Source organism: Dama dama, chromosome 11 (genome assembly GCF_033118175.1).
Source record: "Dama dama isolate Ldn47 chromosome 11, ASM3311817v1, whole genome shotgun sequence".
Taxonomy (NCBI): domain Eukaryota; kingdom Metazoa; phylum Chordata; class Mammalia; order Artiodactyla; family Cervidae; genus Dama; species Dama dama.
The window spans coordinates 32,529,607-32,552,344 of NC_083691.1; the positions used below are offsets into that span (position 1 = coordinate 32,529,607).

General features: G+C 45.0%; 1 protein-coding gene across 1 annotated transcript in view; it reads left to right on the top strand.

Annotated features, from left to right (window-relative positions):
* DRC1 (dynein regulatory complex subunit 1) overlaps positions 1-22,738 on the top strand; it is a 30,780-nt gene that overhangs the window by 2,434 nt on the left and 5,608 nt on the right. The window contains exons 3-12 of the mRNA XM_061156100.1: positions 3,194-3,306; positions 6,472-6,655; positions 7,635-7,772; positions 8,829-8,915; positions 9,506-9,628; positions 15,943-16,082; positions 19,619-19,753; positions 20,093-20,325; positions 21,043-21,155; positions 22,494-22,583. Of these exons, the coding sequence (XP_061012083.1) occupies positions 3,194-3,306; positions 6,472-6,655; positions 7,635-7,772; positions 8,829-8,915; positions 9,506-9,628; positions 15,943-16,082; positions 19,619-19,753; positions 20,093-20,325; positions 21,043-21,155; positions 22,494-22,583 (1,356 nt within the window). The remainder of the gene's footprint in view (positions 1-3,193; positions 3,307-6,471; positions 6,656-7,634; positions 7,773-8,828; positions 8,916-9,505; positions 9,629-15,942; positions 16,083-19,618; positions 19,754-20,092; positions 20,326-21,042; positions 21,156-22,493; positions 22,584-22,738) is intronic.

A 22,738-nucleotide genomic window follows, 5' to 3' on the forward strand; every position in this document is an offset into this window, starting at 1 on the left:
GTAGGCTCAAGCTTGTACCCAGTGAACACTAAAAGAAAGTCTTTGATCGCTCTCCCATGGTGATGACAGGGCTCCTGAAACAGGTAATAAAGGACTTGAAGCAAGAGGTGCAGGAGGGATAAACAGTAGTTCAAAGCAGGGAGCGCCAAGTGGCACAGTGCCACATTTAATTAATTAATTGCATGGAAAAGAGCTCACCCAACCGGCCTGATCAGGGAAGGTCTAAGGAGAAAGTAGGCTTGGAACTGGGTCTTAGAAAGATAGATGGGATTTCTAAAAGTGGGGAGGAGAAGAGATCATTTCTGGAACTGAAATGCAGTTACTGGGAGAAAGTATCCAAATTACTGAAATATTATTATGGAGCCTCATTTCAGTTCAGTTGCTCAGTCATGTCTGATTATAGAGCCTAGAGATATCTAGAAACAACTGAATTACCTGGACTGTCCTGGGTCAAGGCTAAGATGTTTTGTTGTAGTGGAAAGAATATTGAACTGTTATGGGTTTTTGTTCCAGATCTGTTGATAACTGTGAAGTAGATGTCACATCATCCCTTTGCACTTAGGGTACTTCATCTAAAGGTGGATGATCTCTGAGCATTTCTGTGTAGGATAGAAGGAATATTGTATATAATCCTGAGAGTACTGTTTTAGTTGATACTGATATAATCTTGAAAATACTATTCATCCTGAGCACTCTAAAGTTGAGTGTAAAACCAGAGAGAGAATACTGTTTTTATTAGCAGGTTTTCTATGTTGCTTTCACTTGGGACTTAAATCATGAAGAGTGTGGCTGTTCTTGACCCTTTGTATTTCCACATAAATTTTAGAATTATTTTCTCAATTTCCACCAGAAAACCTGCTGGGATTTTAATTGAGATCAGATTGAAAGTACAGATCAATCTGGGAAAGAATTAATATCTTACCAATATAGATTTGCAACCCATGAGTATAAAATATCCCTTCTTTTGCATATAAGTATTCTTTAATATCACTTAGCAATGTTTTACACTTTTTGTCAAGGTTTAATTGTTTGTTGTTGATATGTAAAAGTATAATTGCTTTTGACATATTGACCTGATAACCAGCAGCCTGGTCAAATTCACTTGTTAATTCTCATAGTTAACCTGTGGGTTCTTTTTTTTAACATATAATCGTATCATCTGAAAATGACAGTTTTATCTTTTTCTGTTCAATTTTGATACTTAAAAACTTGTTTTTCTTGCTTTGTTGCACTAGATATGCTTCTAGCCCATTGAATAAAAGTGGTAATGAAGAGAGTCCTGTGTCCTGTTCTGGCCCTCCTCTAGATGTGCCCCCTCAAGTAGACTTGCCTCAAGTTTATTCAGAGCCCAAGTGCTCCCATTAGATCACCGTCTATCACAGAACTCCAAATTCCCTGTCCAAACGGTTCTGAGCCCACTTTCAAGGCCTGCATCAGCCTCTTCCTAGGTTTTGTTCTGCTCAGGGGTGCCAAAGGGTTTAATAGAGCTCTCACGTGTGGTCTGAGAAATTCATGTGCTGGTGTCTGATGCCCTTCATGGTGCAGGATGCGGAGCTAGGAGTGTGAAGAGAATGGCTTGGGCTCCAGGCTGGTGGCCAGGGGCTGGGCTCTAGGCTGGGGGCTGATACTCTCTCCCTCTTAGCCACCAAGTTCTGAGTTGGAGCTCCGAGTCATAGTATGAATTCAAACCAGGGCTTCTGTTATGAAGGTGCCAAGGTAGGAGGACAGAATGTGTTTAATGGCTTATTACACTGAATTATAAGTTTTAAATATTTAGGTATGTGATATGTGGACCTTCATTTAAACTCTTACTCTGGGTCTCAAAAATGTTAGGGTGTGTCTGTTAATCTGTTGGTAATGGCAACGTTTTCAGTTTTACTTTGGGTCTTAAATACTTGATTCAGATATTTCTGATGTTCACATTATCTGAGTAGAAAATAGAAAATTGCTGCACACTGCAGGAAAGTCGATACTTCCTTATGCATTTAAAACCATTTGGCACAAGTGATAAGGCTGGAGCTGTTTAAAAAAAGTCTGGAGGACCCTGGAGATCTGGGTTAAAGTTCAGTTATGTATTCGTAAAACCACATTTCAAAATTTCCATAGAAGAGAGAGATGAAATAGAGTCTCCGATCATTTCAGTGACTCTTTGGAGCAGGGAAATTTATAGGTTCCTCATTCAGAAATGATCTGAGAGTTGGAAAATTTTTAAGTTCCAGAACAGACTTGGAAAAACTCAGATATAACCTGAGGATTCCTGAACTTTTTGTTGAGAGGATGTATTATCTTGAAATCAAGACATCACCAAAAGGTCAGGAGTGAAGATGCTGAGTGTGAACTTTACGAAGAGGAATTTAGAAGTGGGGTGCCAGTAGCAAAACTCCTGAGCCTTTGAGGGAGGGGTAATGCAGTCAGTTACAGAAGTCTCCTGTGTTAGAACACCTCTAGCCAAAGGTCCCACATACCATTGGCTTAAACAAGATAGAAGCTTATTTCTCTGGTTCATTTAATAGTTCAGAGTGGACATAGTCCAGGGCTGATATGGAGTTTCCTCGAGGTTGGGAACCTCAGCTCCTTCCGCCCTTCCTTAGGTTGCCTTTGTCTGCTGACCATGACATACTTAGCATCACATGCCAGCCTGGGAGATAGAGAAAAAGGGGGCAGGAGAGGGCACAGCTTTCCCCTTCAAGGCACCATTCAGAAGTGTCACGTGCACTGCTGCTCATGTGCATTCTAGCTGCAAGGGATGTTGGGAGGTGTATCTTTTTGGAGAGGTCAAATGCCCAGCTAAAATGGGTGTTCTGTTATTAAAAGGAGAGGGAGGAAATGCACATTGCAGGACAACTATTATTATATGTCTCACGTCCCCAACTGAGATTCTTAGAAAGGACCCTGGCAGTGTCAATCACTCAGAGGCCTGTGAAAGTGCCAAGATGTGCCCAGAGTGCATTCCCTCGTACTGGTGGGCTGGTCCCTTCTCTAGCGAGACTAAACTGGACATATGGAAGTGCAGAATGCTTGTAGATCGTAAGCTGTAACATCCCATCACGAGTGTCCTGATGTAAACGGGTTGCTAAGTAGCTTCTACTCTTAAAAGTTATCAGATAGTTTTTAATTCCTGCTTGGCTGGATCACACAGCTACAGACAGTTATGCAAGTGTTTCTAGCTTTATAAATTCTTATTTGGTTTCAGAAACTGGCTAAACTGCTGCTCTGTGGCACTGAGTTGGTGACAAATATCCAGGTAGCTACAGATACCAGAGAGATCCACAGGCGAGTCGAGGAAGAGGAGATCAAGCGTCAGAGGTGAGGAACCTCCTGGGGTGTGCAGCCTGAGGGATGTGAAGTGTCTCTTCTCTGGCTCCCCAAATTCTCCCCGTTCTTTATCAAACCTGGTCTAGAAGGATCCGCTTCTTGCCCCTTTTGAGTCCTCCTTCCCTCCACTCCTCCCTCCCTCCCCCCTTCCCTCATTGCTTCCCTCCTCCTTCCTCAAGTGTTACCTTTCTAATGTGTTCCAAGCCCGGTGGATACAAAGAGGAGTGGACATGGCCTCTGCTCTTGATGTTCATAGTCTGGTTGAGATAGATGTGAAACCTCCACCCCACCATGATTTGTGTTAAAATAAATGGAATGGCTACCTACTCCAGTATTCTTGCCTGGAGGATTCCATGGACGGAAGAGCCTGGTGGGCTACAGTTCATGAGATCACAAAGAATCAGACATGACTGAGCAACTAACACACGTTACAAAGGTATGTATGGGCTTCCCACATGGTGCAGTGATAAAGAATCCACCTCCCGATATAGGAGACACGAGAGACATGGGTTTGATCCCTGGGTCAGGAAGATCCCCTGGAGTAGGATATGACACCCCACTCCAGTATTCTTGCCTGGAGAATCCCATGGACTCAGGAGCCTAACAGGCTACAATCTTTGGGGTCACAAAGAATCAGACACGACTGAACACACACACTATGTGTACAAGACAAAGTTATGTATAAGAGTTATGGAAACATGTGTAAGGTGATCTTTAATTTTCCCTGGAGAGATTAGAGTAAACTTTCCAGGCAAAGTGATATTTGAGGTGGGCTGTAAGGGATGGATAGGAGTTGGAGGAATCAAGGAGTGGGCATATTAGGAACAACTTGTACAGAGGCATGAGATTGTATAATGCTTGGGAATGGCATGAAAGTGAGGGATGTGTAGGGGTGGTGGAAGAAAAGGATGAGGTTGAGAAGGTAGGTTAAGCTGTTCTGGGTTTAAATTAATCATAAAAACCAGACCCATGAAGGCTGTGTTCAAATGTAGCAGTGTGTTACAGAATGGTAAGGAATCCACGACTGGAAGTATAGAGGGTCAGGGGGATGATGGAAACTCTTCTGTGGCCAACCCTCAGCTCCAGGCCTCAGCAGGTGGGCGGTGGGCACACCCACCTCCCAGGGTTCAGCTGCCTTGACAGGGAGACAGGAATGAGCTGCTTAGCAGGATTCAGCTTCCTTGGTTTGCACACAGAGGACTGATAACATCAGGAACAGAGGTCTTCAAGTGAACTCTTCTTTGACTTGTTCTTCAATGAATTCCTTACCTGTAGTCCAATTACAAAAGCACCCCACGGGGCCCTCTTGCTTCTCTCAGCAGGTACATACACAGTGAAATTTTAATAACAATATTTTCATTGGTTCTACATAAGTTCAGTTCAGTTCAGTTCAGTCACTCAGTCGTGTCCGACTCTGCAACCCCGTGGACTACAGCACGCCAGGCCTCCCTGTCCATCACCAACTCCCGGAGTTTACCCAAAGTCATGTCCATTGAGTCAGTGATGCCATCCAACCATCTCATCCTCTGTCGTCCCCTTCTCCTCCTGCCTTCAATCTTTCCCAGCATCAGGGTCTTTTCCAATGAGTCAGCTCTTTGCATCAGGTGGCCAAAGTTTTGGAGTAGTTCTCCCCATTAGCAATTTTACCACTGTCACTAAGATATCATTTATTCTTTCTTTTTTTCAGATTTGTTTATTCATGTATTTATTTTTGGTTGTGTTGGGTCTTTGTTGCTACAAGAGGGCCCTCTCTAGTTATGGTGAGCAGGGGCTACTCTTCACTGCAGGGCACTGCCTTCTCCTTGCCATGGTTTCTCTTGTTGTGGAGCATGGGCTCTAGGCACGCGCGCTTCAGTAGCTACGACTCATGGGCTTAGTTGTCCCACGTCATGTGGGATCTTCTCAGACCAGAGGTCAAACCTGTGTCCCCTGTGTTGGCAGGCAGATTCTTTACCACTTCCCTGAGCCACCAGGGAAGCCTAATATAATTTATTCTTGAAATTTCCCACTGCCTGTCATGGCCTGGGGACTGAACTGGCTGATGTCCAGCAGGGGCAACTGTGGAAAGGCCCTGAGGGCCCCATTGAGGAGTCAGGCTTCTCCTGCAGCCCCTGAGGAGAAACGGAAGGTCATGGGTAGTGGTTACAAGATAAATGTGGGTTTTGGAAATGTAACCTGACAGCTGTTACTCATGTTTAGGGAAAAAAAAAAGTTAATGGAATGATAAATGTCTTCCGGGCCCTAGCTTGGAAGGTGGGAAGGAGACAGGGGCTCACAAGATAGTTACGTTGTGATTCTTTTCATTAAGGGAGTTTGCTCCCTTGTTTGGAGACGATCTCATAGATCTCATAGAAGGACCGGTTACTGAAGTTGGGAGTGTGTTGCAGGCATGTGTCCTGGCCCCTGTTCTCAGAAGGGGCCTCACATCTCAGCCCTAATGCCTCCTTCTATCTAGTCCCATCCTTGGTGTGCTCCATCACACGGTTTCTTTGGCATTTTTGGAATTCTGGGAGACCACTCCTATTTTCATTGCTGATGGTGGTATTTTCCTTTTTTGTATGTTCCACTAGTCATTTATTGATAATTTGGGAGGGGAATGGCCAGACAGTTGAAGTCATGTCAATAGTAAAAGATAATAATAGGAGTGCCATTTGTTAAGTGACTACTGTGCTGGGAATCATCTTATTTAATCCTGACAACAGTCACAGGAAGGTAGATGCTTCTGTCCTCTCTATTCTACAGCTGAGAAAAATGGGGCCTGCAGAAGTTAAGCAATTTGCCTAAAGTTGAGAGCCAGTAGCAAAATCAGGATTTGAACACAAGCTATGGGGCCTGTGACCAAGTGCTTAACTACTGAGTCACTGTCTTACTCAGAGGATATGACCAGGTGAGTCTCAGGTGTGTTTGTATAGCTTTAATGCTGATCCATTTTTGTCCTGGGTCAAAACCATTTTGTTCTGGTTTTGTTTACTTGGCCTCTTATTTACAGTCAAGCTTTAAACTAAAAGAAGATTTCTTAGAGCCTGGTTTGGTTTACAGTGGTTCTACCTGGAGGCAGGCAGGGTGTGGTACCCTGACCTGTTTTCCAGATCCTAGAGAGCCAGCCTGTGCTCTTGGAAGGCAGCTTCCAGAGCTGGTCTGTTTATTTATTTGCAGGCTTGAAAAGCTGGAGAACGAGGTCAAGACCAGCCAGGACAAATTTGATGAGATCACTGTCAAGTGGGAGGAGGGCAAGCAGCGGAGAATCCCTCAGGAGCTGTGGGAAATGCTCAATGCCCAGCAGGTGCACTGCGCAGGGCTGATCGAAGATAAGAACAAGCTGATCAGCGAGTTACTGCAGGCAAGAGCCTGACCCTGGGTCCTGCCACAGGGGATGGAGCTGCGGGAACATGTGCTTTTCCTGAATGGAGAAAGGCAGAGACCTCACTTCATTACCAAGAACGTGGTACAGCTTGGGCAATACACTTAAAAATATTTTTAATCAATGTATGGTTGAATTACTATATTGTGTTAATTATGGTTATACAGCAAAGTGACTCAGTTATACATAGGTATACATTCTTTTTCATATTCTTTTCCATTATGGTGTATCACAGGATATTGAATATAGTTCCTGTGCTCTATAGTAGGACCTTGTTGTTTCAGGCTATATAATTTTTTTTTTAAGATTATTGTTTTAAAAAAAGTATATATTTATTGTTTGGCTGTGTCAGTTGGGGCACACAGGCTCTTTAGTTGTGGTGTGCAAGCGTAGTTGCTTGGTAGCATGTGGGATTGAACCAGTGTCTCCTGACTTGCAAGGTGAATTCTTGGCCATTGGACCACCAGGGAAGTCCATCAGACAATATCCTTTTAACCAGAAGAGAAAGTTCTGTAGTCATTTTAGAATCATTGGCTGCCTAAGAGAAAGATGTCGTGTTGTAGCAAATGCTGTTTAAGGCTTTCTGTGCTTAGTTAAGGCATGGAACAGTCTGCAGTAGATGTGTGCCTGTGTTAGAACATGGACATTCGTTGCTCGGCAGGAGCGCCCGGGTTTTCTGGGAACCTGCAGGGAGATTTGCAGCAAGTAGTCCTCTCGGGGTTTGATCCTGGGCTTCTCGTTGAGGCTTTGCCCTGAGCTGAGTCCATGGGCTCCAAACACCCATGCTTCTCCCTGGATAGGCGAGGAAGAAGCCTATCCAGCACCTTTCCTTTGTGCAGCTGTATTTTCTAGTGTGTGAGCTGATGGGAGGGGTCCGAGGGTGGTCTGGGGGTTGGGAGCTGGCAGCCTCTGGCTTCTGTCTCAGTTGGTGACCAACCTTTGATATGCTCTTCTCTAGGAGTTAAAAATAAAAGATGACCAGTACGTGAAGGATTTGAAGAAACAGTCAGATGACATCTGCCTGCTCCTGGAGAGGATGGAAGAGCAGGTGAAGAATGTGATGAAAACCTTTCGCCAGGAGCTCCAAAATATCGAGGTAATGATGTGTGAGAGAGCTGCCCCCTGCCCTGGGAGGAGGCCCTGGCAGGAGGTCCCTGGCAGCAGGCCGTGGGAGGAGGCCCTGGCAGGAGGTCCTGGGAGGAGGCCCCTGGGGGAGGCTGGCTTGTCCTAACCACCCAGGGAGGGCCCTAGACTGCTGTCATTGCTCCGTCTCACTGCTCTCATTGAGGTCTCTGCTCTAGGGTTTCATTCATTTGCTTGTTCATATGTTCCCTCCTCCAACAAATATGCAAGTGTCTACTAAATGGCAAGCACTGTGCCAGGGGCTGGGGCAACAACCAGGGACAAAGTCCTGGATGGAACCTGTATTCTAGCAGAGGTAGCTACACAATAGACAGATAGGTTACTATGTATGTAATTTGACAGGCGGTGATAAGGACTTGGAAAGAAGATAAAACAGGGTAAAGTAAGAGGAGTAGAGGAGGGAGATCAGTGTTCCAGAACATCAGGTGTTTGTGAGCCACTTATCTGACAGTCAGGGATGTGGGGAGGGGAAAGGGGTGTGTCAAACAGGATCCAGGAGCCTGTACTCTGGACTTGCCTGAAATGTTTAGGACTGACATCCAGACAGGCCTTTCCAAATAAGGAAGAGAGCCAAGAGGCGGGGGCCTCTCTTTGGATTAACACAGACTTATCTCTGCATTCCCATCCACACCCCCACCTCCTGTTCTGTGAGCTCCATGCTGCCTTTGCTTCATGGAAACCCCAGCCACTGCAGTGCTCGCACTTGAGTCCCAGTGGAATACATGCCAGGGTTGGCCCTGTGACTTCTAGGCCCTGGCCATCCCCCACTGGACATAGGACGGCTGGCACACTTCCTCTCACAATCCTTGTGAAACCTAGGCTTTGTAACACTCCCCATGCAGCTCCTTCCATGGTGCTTTGGGTGCATGAAACCTGACAAGTCTCCATTTGGGTTCGACTTTGTGTGGGTGGAGACGCGGTGCTGCTGCTGCTGTCTGAGCGCTCTTTGATGCTGTGGGACCTGCCTGATTAAAGCAGACACAAGAGCCCTTTTTCCTTCTGGTCACAGAAAGCATTTGAGGTGGAGAGACAGGAGCTGCTGACCAGCAATAAGAAGAAATGGGAGCGGGCCTTACAGGCTCACAACGCCAAAGAGGTCAGGGAGTGGCCAGTGGGGGAGGCGGAGGGGGTGTCAGTGGTGATTTGTAGAGTCTGGGGTGACTCCTGTTGAGGCTGAATTTGCTAGCTTTTTGTACCTTGGGGAAGACTGCTGTAGCCCCGCATCCTGACTGCGACGGCCAGGTCAGCAGCAGGGCCTGTGGACGGCCCCGTCTTGTGGTGGTCGTGGTCAGCACCACGTGTGTAGCCCTCTGTGGTTTCACTGGTCCTGCCACTCTCTCCTTTGTTTCCGGGCTATCTCCCCCAGCCATGGGTATTCGTGGCCCAAGAAACTGTCTTAAGACACATTCTAAAGGGTGTGAGGTTATCAATTTATTTCAGAGACATAAAGAACAAATAAATAATATGACCAAGATCCACTAGATTTTTTCTTAGAAATACCAATGTCTGATGGCAGGGTCTGCACTCCTCTTAGAGTCTATAGAGTCAGGACCCTGATAAGCAATGCAAGCCATGGCCTTTGAGTTCAAAGCCTTGGGGCACAGGGTTTCTGAGGGCAGAGAGACTCCCTTCAGAGTTAGAACAGGGATGGGGCCTGTCCTTCCCCCTGTCTCCCTGTGCCTTCAGCTGGAATATCTGATGAACCGCATCAAGAAGGTGGAGGACTACGAGAAACAGCTCAACAAGCAGAGAGTCTGGGACTGCGAAGAGTACAACACGATCAAGATCAAGCTGGAGCAGGACGTGCAGGTGTGACTTGTTTCTCCACCAGGGTGTCTGGGCGGCTCGGCAGACAGAGCACCTGTGAATGTCTCATCCTTAGCAACTGCCCATAATATTCTAGAGCTAGTCCATCCAACCAGTACTTACTTGTTATCTGCTCTGAGTGGCCGTATCTGAAGGAGCTCATGTACAAGAAACACGTGGAGGAATTCTTTCTGTAATAAACCAGTGGAGAACTGCCAAGATGCCAAAGGGGTCTGGAAACCATGGCATGTGAGGGATCACTGAGAGAACTGGGCATTTTTTCCAGGTGGAGGGAAAACATCTCTAGGGCCAGGTAATGGTAGGGTGGCCACCCTGCGATGGGTGCCTACCATACTCCAGGCACTTAACACACAGTTTCCCTAATCCTTCCAGTAACTCAAAGGGGGAGAAATCACTAGTGTCATTTTATATGCCATGAAACTGAGGCTCAGAGACAAGGCTATTTATTTATCTGGTAAATGGTAAGCCCTGGATTCAAACCCAGTTCTGTGTGCCTTGATAACCTCTGTCCTTCCCGGTATTCCAAACAGCCTCCTGATGCTGGTTGAACATAGCAGTAAGGCAGATTCTGACTCACCGTCAGAAAGAACTGCCTCACAGTTGGAACTGTCTCACACAGAAAAGGGTCATCCCACAGAACAAAGAGTCCTTTTATGTCATAAAGTACTCAGAGGCTAAATGACTGTGTCTGTCTTCAGTGTAGAAGAAGGATTCCTGCAGTGGGAAGGGGGTTAGATTTTCTGGTTTCTAAAGTTCTGTCCAAACCTAAGATTCTGTGTTTCAAAGTAGGTTAAAAAAATTATCCCTAACTACATTTAGATGTAACATAGTTGCGTCTTAATATTCAAGCATGTTATGTTCATTTCAGTCTTCATGTAGAAAAACATGTTAAAGTTTTTCCACATAGCCTTTGGTAGAATTTCAGTTCTTAACTCTTCTTGTAGCTTTCTATAATGAGATTAAATTAAAAAACCCTATTAGGGAATTCCCTGGTGGTCCAGTGGTTAGGACTCAGCGCTTTCACTACCGTGGTCCCAGGCATTAAAAAAAAAATCCTATTAGACTACAGATATTTTTCCAGTCTTGAGAATTTTCTTGAGCCTTTCTTAATATTAGTGTCAGGGAGCTGAGAGTTACTGACAAGGAACAGTAAACTTTTGTAAAAAAGCAGCATGGCTTCTGTGGGCTGTACACATTACACTGTTAATGAAAATAGCTAAAAAAAAAAAAAAAAAGAAAGAAAGAAAATAGCTATAGTTAAGTTTTCTGAAGTTATCTTGGTTCTATGATCATTTACATGATAGCAGTACATACTGGTCTCTAACAGTGAAGTAATGGAACCTCACATTCTTTTTTGTTGTTGTTTTGTTTTTCTTTTTGCGGTAAAGACGTTTAATAGAAGATCTACCCTCTTAGCAAATTTTTAAGTATACAGTACAGTATTGTTGATCATGAGCTCTTAGTTGTACATTTTATTTCCAGGGCTTATTCATCTTGCATAGATGAAACTTTGTAACACTTTGATTAGTACCTCCTCATCTTCCCCTCCTCCAGCCCTTGACAGCCCTCAATGCAAATTCTACTGTCTGCTTCTTTTTAATAATTTTAGATCTCACATGTAAGTGAGATCATGCCGCATTTGTCTTTCTGTATCAGGCTTATTTCACTTAGCATAATGCCCTGCATGTCCATTTCTGTTGTTGCAAATGGCAGGATTTCCTTTTTTTAAAGGCTGAATAATATGCCATTGTATGTATATAGTGTTAATTGCTCAGTCGTGTCCAACTCTTTGTGACCCCATGGACTGTAGCCCGCCAGGCTTCTCTGTCCATGGAGATTCTCTAGGCAAGAATACTGGAGTGGGTAGTGGTTCCTTTCTCTGAGGAAATCTTCCCAGCTCAGCTTCGAACCTCAGTCTGCAACATTGCAGGTGAATTCTTTACTGTCTGAGCCACCAGGGAACCTTTTAAAAATCCATTAGTCCATCATCAGATATTTAGATTGTTTCTATATCTTGACTGAAGTGAATCACGCTGCAATGAACGTGGGAGTGCAGATACCGCTTCAAGTTCCAGATTTCAAATTTTCAGGTTACATATTAATATTACCCTATCAAATAGTAACCCTATTTTTAATTATTTGAGAAACTGCCATATTGTTTCCATAGTGGCTGTACCAGTTTGCATTCCTGCTAACTGTAGAAGGATTCTCTTTTCTCCAGATCCTTGTCAATGCTTGCTGTCCTTTGTTTTTTGATAATAGCCATCCTAATAGGTGTGAAGTGATATCTCACTGTGGTTCTGATTTGCCGTTCCCTGATGATCAGTGATGTTGAGCATCTTTTCATGTGCCCATTAGTCATCTTCATGTCTTCTTTGGAGATATGTCTATTCAGGTTCTTTCCCTATTTCCTAACTTGAGTAACTTATTGCTGTTGAGCTGTAGGCTTGGAACTTCATGTTCTTAATCCAATGCTCAAATGCTTGAATGAAGTAAAGAAGTTATTGAAGGACGTGAATGAAGCCAAGAAGGACATGGGTCATGAGGAGGTTATAGAAAAGAGATAAGACTAGGGAGGTGAGGGGCAGAGAGGCAGGTAGCCCAGGAGACCTGGCTTTCCTGGCTCACGCTGTCTGGATGGACTAGTGGTGAGGTGTGGGTATTTGGGAGGCAGACAGATGGAGACTCTCAGAGTGGGAACCTGCATGCAGTTCATTGGTGTAACAGTTCTTCCCTGTGTCAGAATGACTATACTGTACCATATTTTACCCTTGAACTGAGAAAACGGTAGTTGAATCATGGATTACCCATATTGCAATATGTGGAATATTTTAGTAGATTGAACTTTATCATAGTGCCTCTGAGCTGTAGTCACTAGATAGTAAAGTCAGATAGCATCAATTTTTGTCAGAAAGATATGTCATGCAGCTCACTTCCTAACACTAAATCTTTGCACTGTATCATTTCTAAAATATGGAACTAATTTTTTTGCAAACCCCCAAAATATAGAAGATCCAGTACATATAGGTTTGGCTTGATAGGTACAAGAAGTAAAAATAAGAAGGTATACTTTTCAGTTCTTACTGCTAGAAAGGTCATATTAACAATGAACAAAGAGAAACCTATAAACATTATGTATGCAACAATTTAACCGCCGATACCCACCACCCCAAAATAAAAGTGCTAGGAACACTTAGCTCTTGATGTAGGAAGCAACTTTTATTTTTAGGCCTTATGTGCTCACTTAAAATTGGAAAATGGTTTAGTACAACTTTAATGCGAGAATATTAATCACAAAAATTAAATACAAGTTATTTACTTAACAAGTACTGTGAACTTACCTGGTGCAAAGCATAAAAACAAATAAGATACAGTTTCTGTCCTCTAGGAGTTTACAGTCGTTTGAGTTAGAAAGCAAGATCGTGAATAGTGGAAGTAGTTTAAGAGAGTGAGTGAGGGCTTGGTGGCTCAGTGGATAAGAATGCCACTGCAGGAGACATGAGTTCAGTCCCTGGCCCGGGAAGATCCCACATGCCAAGGAATAACTAAGCCCATGTGCCACAATTATTGAGCCTGTGCTCTCGAGCCCGAGAGCCACAACTATGGAAGCCCGAGTGCCTTAGAGCCCTTGCTCAGCAACAGGAGAAACCCACGCCACAGTTAGAGAGCAGCCCCCCACTCTCTGGAACTAGAGAAAAGCTCACGCAGCAGCACAGACCCAGCCGGGTCAAAAACAAACAGATAAATAAAATAAAAATTCTAAAAAAAAGACAAGTTCATATTCGTTAATTGTTAACGGCTACAAAGGCCAATTTTTTTCTTTTTCTTTTTTAAAGAGTGGGTGACAGGGAAGAAAAGGGTAAGCAAGAGTTTGGAATGTGGAGTCTACAGTTCCTAACGGAATCCCTGGGGCCCCTTCACCCCCACAGTTTGAGATCAGTGATAAAGAGGCCCAGTGGTGTCTTTGGAATCATCAACTGAGATGGCCAGAGGGAAAGGCTGTACCAAATTTCTGTTCTGCTGGGGCGATGTTGGCTACCGGTGTCAGCCTGGGCCTGCAGTTGGCTTCAGAACGGAGCTCCTTTGCTCCTCCTACTGCCCCAGGAGAAAGAGAAGAGGTGGGTGATCCACACCCACAGTCCCTGGAACACTGAAGGATTTTGGTGACAGGTTAAATTATAATCTTTATAAATGATTCCTCCAAACTAAACATGCTGTTTTGCCATTAGTTTATAGGAACACAGGATACAGCTTTGCGAAAATATCTTTGGATAATTGAATAATAAGCACAGACATTTCTCCAGGCAAGAATATCAGAGTGGGTTGCCATTCCCTTCTCCAGGGTATCTCCCCTAACCCAGGGATCCAACCTGGGTCTCCCATAGTACAGGCAGGTTCTTTACTATCTGAGCCACCAAGAAAGCCCCAATGCCCTAAGAATATTAACAAAAAGCAGGAGTAGATATTTTCAACGAGAGGAAATAAAATTGGCTAATAAATATTCAACTGCATGCACAAGCAAAAGACTGTAAATTAAAACAATCCAGTGACAGATTATTATTATTATTATATATATTTTTGCCCATAAAACTGACTTCGATTTAAGGTCTGTTTTTAGGTCACATCTACTGGCTGGTTAGCTCAGTTGGTTAGTGTGTGGTGCTAGTAACTTCTTTCAGGTCACCAAGAAAAAGACATGGCCTAATTACTTTTGTTCAGAGTTTTGTAAACTGTATTCAACTAGGTGAAATATTGATGATGGTTTCACAAAACCAACAACAAAAAAATGGTGCCAGTGGTATTTTTTTCCTTTGAAGATGTATTATGTAGGAAAAATAGTCTATTCACATAATGATTATTATGTAATAATCTGCCTTTCAGAATGAAATTCACAGGAGAATTCATATGGTAGGGCTCGCATTTATAACTTATGTGCTCTCCCTGTGTTATAAATATAAAAATTGTTCTATGGCCCAATAAGTTTGGCAAATCCTGTCTTAGTGACAGGGGCTCATTGCAAAGGAGGTCCATGGACACAGTTAGAGCAGACACCCAGATGCTCAGGGTCACGGGGCTCCCCAATGCCTCCATCCCAGCAAAGCCTGGAGCTCGCTCATGATTATCCGAAATCCAGAGCAGCTCTGGAGACCCTCCTTCTCTGTGAGTGTTCACGCTCTCTCAGATTGTCACCGTCCAACAAAAAACTTTTCTATTGGACTTCTGTGCCAGCTACGCTGAACAGTGGCCTCCCCAGTGTCCAGGGCTGGTCCCATTTGAAGCAGCAGAGATGGTTATGATTGGAGCACAGTGGCATAAATCATCATGACTTTGCTGGAAGAATTGCTGAGAATCTTTTCCCCCAGTGGACATAGTACACAGCCACCCCTAGAAGGTTGCAGGGCTCAGAGCAGTGGCCAGGCTAGAACCACCCTGGGTAATTGCACTTGAGATGAAACTGTGCCTTCAGCATCTTCTATAGGCCCGTTGGGATACTGTCAAGTCAGAAATTTCTGATTGAAACTTTAAGCATGCTCAGCAAGAGTTGGGTGTGGCTTCAGGCAGCTCCTGGCTCCATCCCAGACCCCCTGCCCCAAGGGCCAGGCCTGCCCTGCATGGTGCTGAGCACTGACAGGTGGGGAGGTGGGTACTTGCCCACAGTCAGTGAAGTGCAAACCATAAATTGTGGGAATCAATTTACTGAGAACCTTTGAACCTGACTTCTGAGAATCTACTGTAAGAAAGTAAAATACTCCCAATATTTTACATGCAGTACTTCCCACCATTATTTTATATATTGAAGATTATCAAAGCAACATAAATGTATTTGTACATGTATAAATGTATATACTGTAAGGAAATAATAAAGCATTGTGGTATATGATAAACATATTTCACATATGGTAAATTATAATATATGTAAAAATATTATGCGCCATTGGGTGCTTAGTCGATCAGTCTTGTCCTTTGACGACCCCATAGACTGTAGCCCGCCAGGCTCCTCTGTCCATGGGGATTCTCTAGGCAAGAATACTGGAGTGGGTTGCCATGCTTTCCTTCAGGGAATCTTCTCAACCCAGGGATCGAACCCAGATCTCCCGAACTGCAGGCAGATTCTTTACCATCTGAGCCTTTGTCCAGACCTTTAATTTGCCTCTAATGATAAATTTTCCAAGAATTCAGGTAGAGACACTTGTTCCTAAGGTTCCTCCAATATGACTTCAGAATAAATGACTAGGGACCCTCGGGCGTAATAAATTGTACCAGGACTAATTAGAATTATTTTTTTTAAACTTTAGATTCTTGAACAACAGCTTCAGCAAATGAAAGCAACTTATCAGCTAAACCAAGAGAAGTTAGAGTACAACTTCCAGGTGCTGAAGAAGAGAGATGAAGAAAGCACAGTGATTAAGTCCCAGCAGAAGAGGAAGATCAACCGGTAAGCTCGAATGCAGAGTGTCTTTCTTCTGGGCCTTTCTGTACTGAAAAGAGGGATGGGTGTGTAGTCTTTTGTAGGAGTAGAAATTGTTAGAAGTATAACTGATTCTTAGGGCTTCCCAGGTGGTGCTAGTGGTAAAGAAGCCGCCTGTCAAAGCAGGAGATAATAAGAGACACGGATTCGATCCTGGGGTTTGAAAGATCCCCTGGAAGAGGGCACGGCAACCCACTCCAGTATTCTTGCCTGGAGTATCCCCATGGACAGAGGAGCCTGGTAGGCTACAGTCCATGGGGTCACAAGAGTCAGGTATGACAGAAGCGACTTAGCTTGCACGCATAACTAATTCTTATTAAAAGAGGTGTTTTTTGTTTTTTTTCCTCTTGAAAACAGGATACATTCAACCGGCTCAGTCCTCCTGACCCCACAGGCAGTTTACAGCAAAAAGAAAATAGTTTACAGATTTTTACAGCAAAAAATCTGTCTCCCATCCATCTTTTGTCTGGGTCCTCTGTCTCACCTCTGGATTCGTTTCTTTTGCTTTTTCCAAAATTTCCTTACGCACATACAAGCAAACACAAAGTTTCATGCCCATCTGCTTTTACACAACTAATAGCATCCTATACACATTGTTCTGTATCTTCAAGATGTTTCCATACCAGTTCATAGAGAACATTCATGTTATTTCTTAAGCTGTTTTGTAGTCCACTGCATAGATATGCTAGGATTTACTCAACCAGGCCCACACTGCTGTGCTTTTTATTGACTTCTAAACTCTTGCTGTTGCAAATAGTGCCAATATAAGTATTAGGTTGGTCAAAAAGATCATTTGGGTTTTTCCATGACACCTTACAGAAAAACCCAAGTGAACTTTTTTTTTGCCAACCCAGTACTTATGTCATTGTGTCACTTTGCGTATGCTCAGGGCTATCTGGAGAATAAATCTCAACTTGTAATTACAGAAGCAGTACGTGTGCATTATACAAAATTAGAAAATACCTCAAGTGAAAGTAAGATAAAAACATATGTGCTCAGTCGTGTCTAACTCTTTTTGACCTTACTGTCTATAGCCCACTAAGCTCCTCTGTCCATGGAATTATCCCAGCAAGAATGCTGGAGTGGGTTTCCATTTCCTTCTCCAGGGTATCTTCCCAACCCAGGGATCAAACTCACATCTACTGTGGCTCCTGTGTTGGCAGGCAAATTCTTTACCACTGAGCCACCAGGGAAGCCAAGATAAAGACATAAAAATACCATATTCTTACTATCAGAGATTAAGTATATTTCTTTCCCTCTCTCTATTAATATATAGATATGACATCATACTGCAACTCTTTTGTAATCTCTTTCTAAAAAGTCAATAGCCTCCACCTTTTCATTTCAGCAAATTTCATTTCATCTAAATATCTGGATCAAATTCATATTCCCCCAGTTGCCCAAAGACAGTGGTAAAGAACCCGCCTGCCAATGCAGGAGACCCTAAGAGACTGTAGGTTTGATCCCTGGATCCAGAAGATCCCCTGGAGAAGGAAATGGCAACCCAGTCCAGTTTTCTTGCCTGGAAAACTTCATGGACAGAGAAGCCTGGCAGGCTACAGTCTATGGGACTGCAAAGAGTTGGACATGACTGAGCGACTTAGCACGTAGCATCCTTTACAGTGAAAAGCGTTAGTCGCTCAGGTGTGTCCGACTCTTTGCGGTCCCATAGACTGTAGTCCTCCAGGCGCCTCTGTCCATGGGATTTCCCAGACAAGACTACTAGAGAGGGTTTCTTTTCCCTTCTCCAGGGAATCTTCCTGACCCATGGATCAAACTCAGGTCTTCTGCATTACAGGCAGATTCTTTACCACTGAGGAGTTTGTCTAAACTAGTACCTCATCTAGATCCAGGCATTTGCATCACGTTAAGTCTCTCTGATCTATGAGATCCCCCCACCCCTCCACCTGCCAACCTCCTTTTTACATGATACTTATATACTTATTATATCCTCTTCTCTTGATGTATGTGTGTGAGAGTGTGGTGGGGGTAAAACCAGTTATTCGTCCAAAAGTCCAGGTCAGTTATCTTATAGAATGTCTCATTTTTTGGATGTGAAAATAGGAATGATCAGTGTTTGTGTATGGGGGACTTCTGATTTGTTTTTGAAGATTTTTTTTATGTGAACCATTTTTAAAGTCTTTATTGACTTTGTTACAATATTGCTTGCATTTTAGGTTTTTTGTTTTTTGGTTTTTTTTTTGGCCTCGAGCCATGTGGGATCTTAGCTTCCTGACCAGGGATTGAACCCACCTTCCCTGCACTGGAAGGTGAAGTCTTAACCACTAGACTGCCAGGGAAGTCCCCAGGGATCTTCTGACAATTTCAGAATAATGCTTGAAAGGGAATATTTTATTTTTAGAATTTTTAAACTGGAATTATGTCAGTCCTCAAACCTTCCTGTCCCTGTGTTAATGGGGCTGCTGTTCAGTAGCGTGACATCTGAAGTCTGGTCTGGGTTCTGAAAGCCATGCCTGTATTACTTCATGTGACAGATTTCCAGTTACAGGACTCCTATTAGTAGTGAGCTGGGCATCGGTGGCCCGCCTGCGTTCGTCATGCTGTGGCCACGTCTCTCCTAGTGCTGTAGACTTTGACCAACCCCTCTCCTGCCAGCCAGGTTCCCCTGGTGACCTGTGTGAAGCTCTTCCGTAGCACTCTTCACACAGTTCTGTAATTAACGTTTGTCTTTGTCTCTGGCTGCACTGATAGTGCTGTGTACTCAGACATATCCTTGCATTCATCTTGGTATTCCAACATATCCTTGGCACAAAAGAGACCTTTCATGTTTGATGAATGCACAAGTGAACGAATGAATGAGTTAGTGAACTCGTTAATAGTATCAGCTCTTTCAGGATGGGGCACTTATATATCACAGGCTTGTGGTGCAATATAAGTTTTTCCTTTCTGTTTTCCTTGTTTCTGAAGCTGAGGGAGGTTATTTCAATCTGTGAGTCAGCACTAGATGTGGCCCCCGACAAGTGCTGTGTTGAGGACGATTCAGTCACACTCTTGAATAAGAGGCTACCTCTTAGTGGGTCTTTGAAAAGATTCTGATGCTGGGAAAGATTGAGGGCAGGAGGAGAAGGGGATGACAGAGGATGAGATGGTTGGATGGCATCACCGACTCAATGGACATGGGTTTGCGTGGACTCCGGGAGTTGGTGATGGACAGGGAGGCCTGGCGTGCTGCGGTTCATGGGGTCGCAAAGAGTCGGACACGGCTGAGCGACTGAACTGAACTGAACTTGGTGGGCTTGAGGTTCTGGATAGTTTCAAATGCATTTAGTTCTGGATGATTCCATTACCGCCTATTGCTTTCCTTTCCTCGATCACAGTTGTAGCTGTGTTTGGGAAAATATTTGGGAGGGTTTCCTGCCCCTTCCACAAGTCTGAGCCTAGGTTTTATAGAACTGAGTGGAGTAGATATCAGATGGATGGATCATACATTGCAGCCTTAGTTCAGCGGTAGACTAACTTTTTTTCCCCCTTCTTCAACTCAGCCTGCATGATGTACTTAACAATCTGAGATCAAAATATAACAAGCAGGTCAAGCAATTTCAGGAGGAGAACCAGTCCCTAACCTCAGACTACAAACGCCTTGTGTTGCAATTCAAGGAGCTTCAGAAAGCCATGAGGTATTTCAGGGACGTGGGGTCCAAGGCATGTGCCCTAGGAGGGGGATTGTGGGAGATGAGCTGGTAGTGACAGTGATTTCATTAGTGTGTGATATAACCTGCTTTGGGGAGCTGGGCCAGGGCACCAGAGAATCTTTTGTGCTGTCTCTCCTGTCTCTTTACTTGCATGTCACCTGCCTTGTTCTCATAGGTGAGAATCGCGGGCTCAGAGATGGGGCCGGGCCCAGGGTTTCCCCCAGCTCTGCCTCAATTCTTGCCCTACTGCTAGCTGGGGGTGCATGTGGGGGACTGGTCCAGCCCTGGTGTCAGCTGACCACCATCAGTAACTCTCCTTCCTAGGCATTTTGCTCTCATTGATGACAAGCAATTTCGGGAGATTTGGCTGATGAATGAAGAGGAGGCAAAGGACCTGATAAACAGAGCCTTTGATGTAGACAGAATCATCCATACCCATCATCTAGGACTTCCCTGGATGGCACCCAACTTCTGGTTCCTAAAGAACGTGGGGCCAATTTCTCAGCAGCAGCAGAAGTCCGCCACACAGATCTTAGAGGAAGTGCTGATGGAAGCAGGTGACCGGAACAGAGTCAGAACGTCTGCAGGCTGGAGCAGAGGGGCCTCTGAGAACATGTATTCCCACCAGCAATCTGCCGTCTTGCACTTCTCAAAATCTTTTCATGTGTGTTATCTCATTTTACCTTTTGAGCAAGTGGTAAAATCTGGGTAGTACCATGATTTTTAGTACTGTTTTCCGACAAGGAATGTATAGCTTTAAACCTAACATTTGTAAATTTTAGTGAAGAAAAATTTTGGCTCTTGCCATCAGCTCCTCTTGCTGCAGCTCTTTTTTTTTCTGTGAAGCAGCTGCTTTCCCTACATTTTCATTGACTGTTTCTAAACTGCTGCAGGGTTAGAAACCATAGAGTAGATGTGTTAGAGCAGTCTCTAAAATAAGAATAAATAGGTCCACGGTTTCTCTCCCACTTCCTGGTCAAGGCTGGATTTTGAGTCTTACATTTACAGGTAGATAAAATTGGGAAGAGTGAGGCATTATAAGCTGGCCAGGAGCGGCAGAATTCTCCAGATAGTCTCTTATTTCAACCCCAACCCTCCCGTTCTTTTTTCCCCCAACATAATAGGTTTTCATCAGCTAAAGTGACTTTAGTGCCTTGAAGAGGCCTTTGAAGGTATACATTTTCTCAAGGAAAGCGGCTTGACTGTCCCTCAAAGTGAACCAGGCAGAGGAATCACCTTCTTTTTCTTTCTCTCTCTTCTGTGTCCCTTCGCAGAAGAGGAGGGGGCAGACGAGGACAGCTCAGGATCAGAGTCTTACCTGGACCTGCCGAAGCAAGTTTCGGCAAGAACGACCCGCAAGATCTTGATGCTTCTGTGTGACGAGTCGGTGAGGCTGGGTGCCTGGCGGGAGGCTTTGCAACTTTCTGCCCTTGCTTCTCGAATGCCGCCTTGGATGACACTGGATGGACCAGAGGTGGCCTGGAGGCAAGAGTGGGCCTGCCCAGAGCATGGTATTGTTGCGGGGGGACCCCTCCTGTCCAGGCTTCACGGGGTTGCAGAGAAGCTGTCATGCTCCAGAGCTGGCCTGGCTGGCCAAGGGGTCCTCCCTTTGTGGGTCAGCAAGGTGGGTCCATGCCAGCAAGGGACCCCTGCTAATTCATTTTTTAAAAAAAATGCTAAAATATACTCATCTACAAGAGAAAGTGTCCCAGTCTTGCCCCCTTGCATCCATCTGACAGTAGGGTGGCTGCAACCCATGGTGGCCTTTCTCTGGGAGCTGAGTTTGCAATTACTTGGTGGGTATTAGGCCTTGGATGTCTTCACTCATGTTAGAAAACCCACTGGAATTGGTGTAATGATCTTGTAGGAGCTGGTTCAGCTAGAAGTCCGATTGTACCCAAACAGAATTGCTGTTTACTTAGGTCTTCGTTTCTGAGATGGGAGAGAAATGGTACAAAGATTGGCAGGCGCCAGTCCACTTGGGATAGTTCTTGGGCACGACAGGGATCTCTTGCCACTGAGGGCAGCTCCTGCTGAAGGAAGAAGTTGACCGACTCTCTGTTCTGTCCGCCAGCTTGCTGCCTGCGGCCTTCTGTCCAAGGCGTTGTTCCCACTCCGGGGGTGCACCCAGTCGTTTCCCCTCTCAGCCCCAATTGACGGATACTGGTTTCTGTTCTGGTATCTCCATCTCCCTCCAGCCTTCCTCTGCTCCAGATTAGCACCTACTGCTGTGTCCTGGAGATGTCTGGGGACTCTGTTGTCCAGTTGCTCAGTTGTGTCCAACTCTTTGCGACCCCACGGACCGCAGCACACCAGGCTTCCCTGTCCTTCACCATCTCCTGGAGCTTGCTCAAACTCGTGTCCATTGAGTCTGGGGACTAGCATTTGAGGGAAGTGACATGGGCGGGAGGGAATGGGACTGGATCAGGTCTGGACTGTGGTGGGGAGCTCAGGTGTTCGCCCCTGTGGCCTGTGGGCAAGGTGAGTCAGCGCCTTCTGAGGATGCCTCAGTCCATCAAGAGGAATGGCTTCGTCCCTGAGAAGGACTCTTAGGCATCCCAGGAAGCCCTTCCTCTGGGGTGCCTGGCAGCTGCTCGATGTTTTGGCCCCGGGGTTCTTTCTGCTCTGCGGAGTCGTTCCTGGCTCGTTGCCTGGAGGGGGATGGGCTGCAGGACTTGTCCTGAACCCAGTCTCTGACTGGAGATATCGTCTCCCTTCTCCTCAGGGTTTCCTCATAGAGAGCAAGCTGCTGAGCCTACTCCTGCCCCTGGAGAAGAGCGAGTGTTACCTGCTGAGACTGGACGCCGTCTTCTCGGTGAGTACCCCCCAGGCTGAGTGGGCTGGGGGATCCAGTGTAACACAGCCCCCTGGGTTTTCCAGCACTGCCTCAGCCCTGGAGGAGCGCCTGGGCTTCCAGGGCTTCCCCAGCTCATCGTCATATCCTTCCCTTTACCTACTCTCCATGCCAAG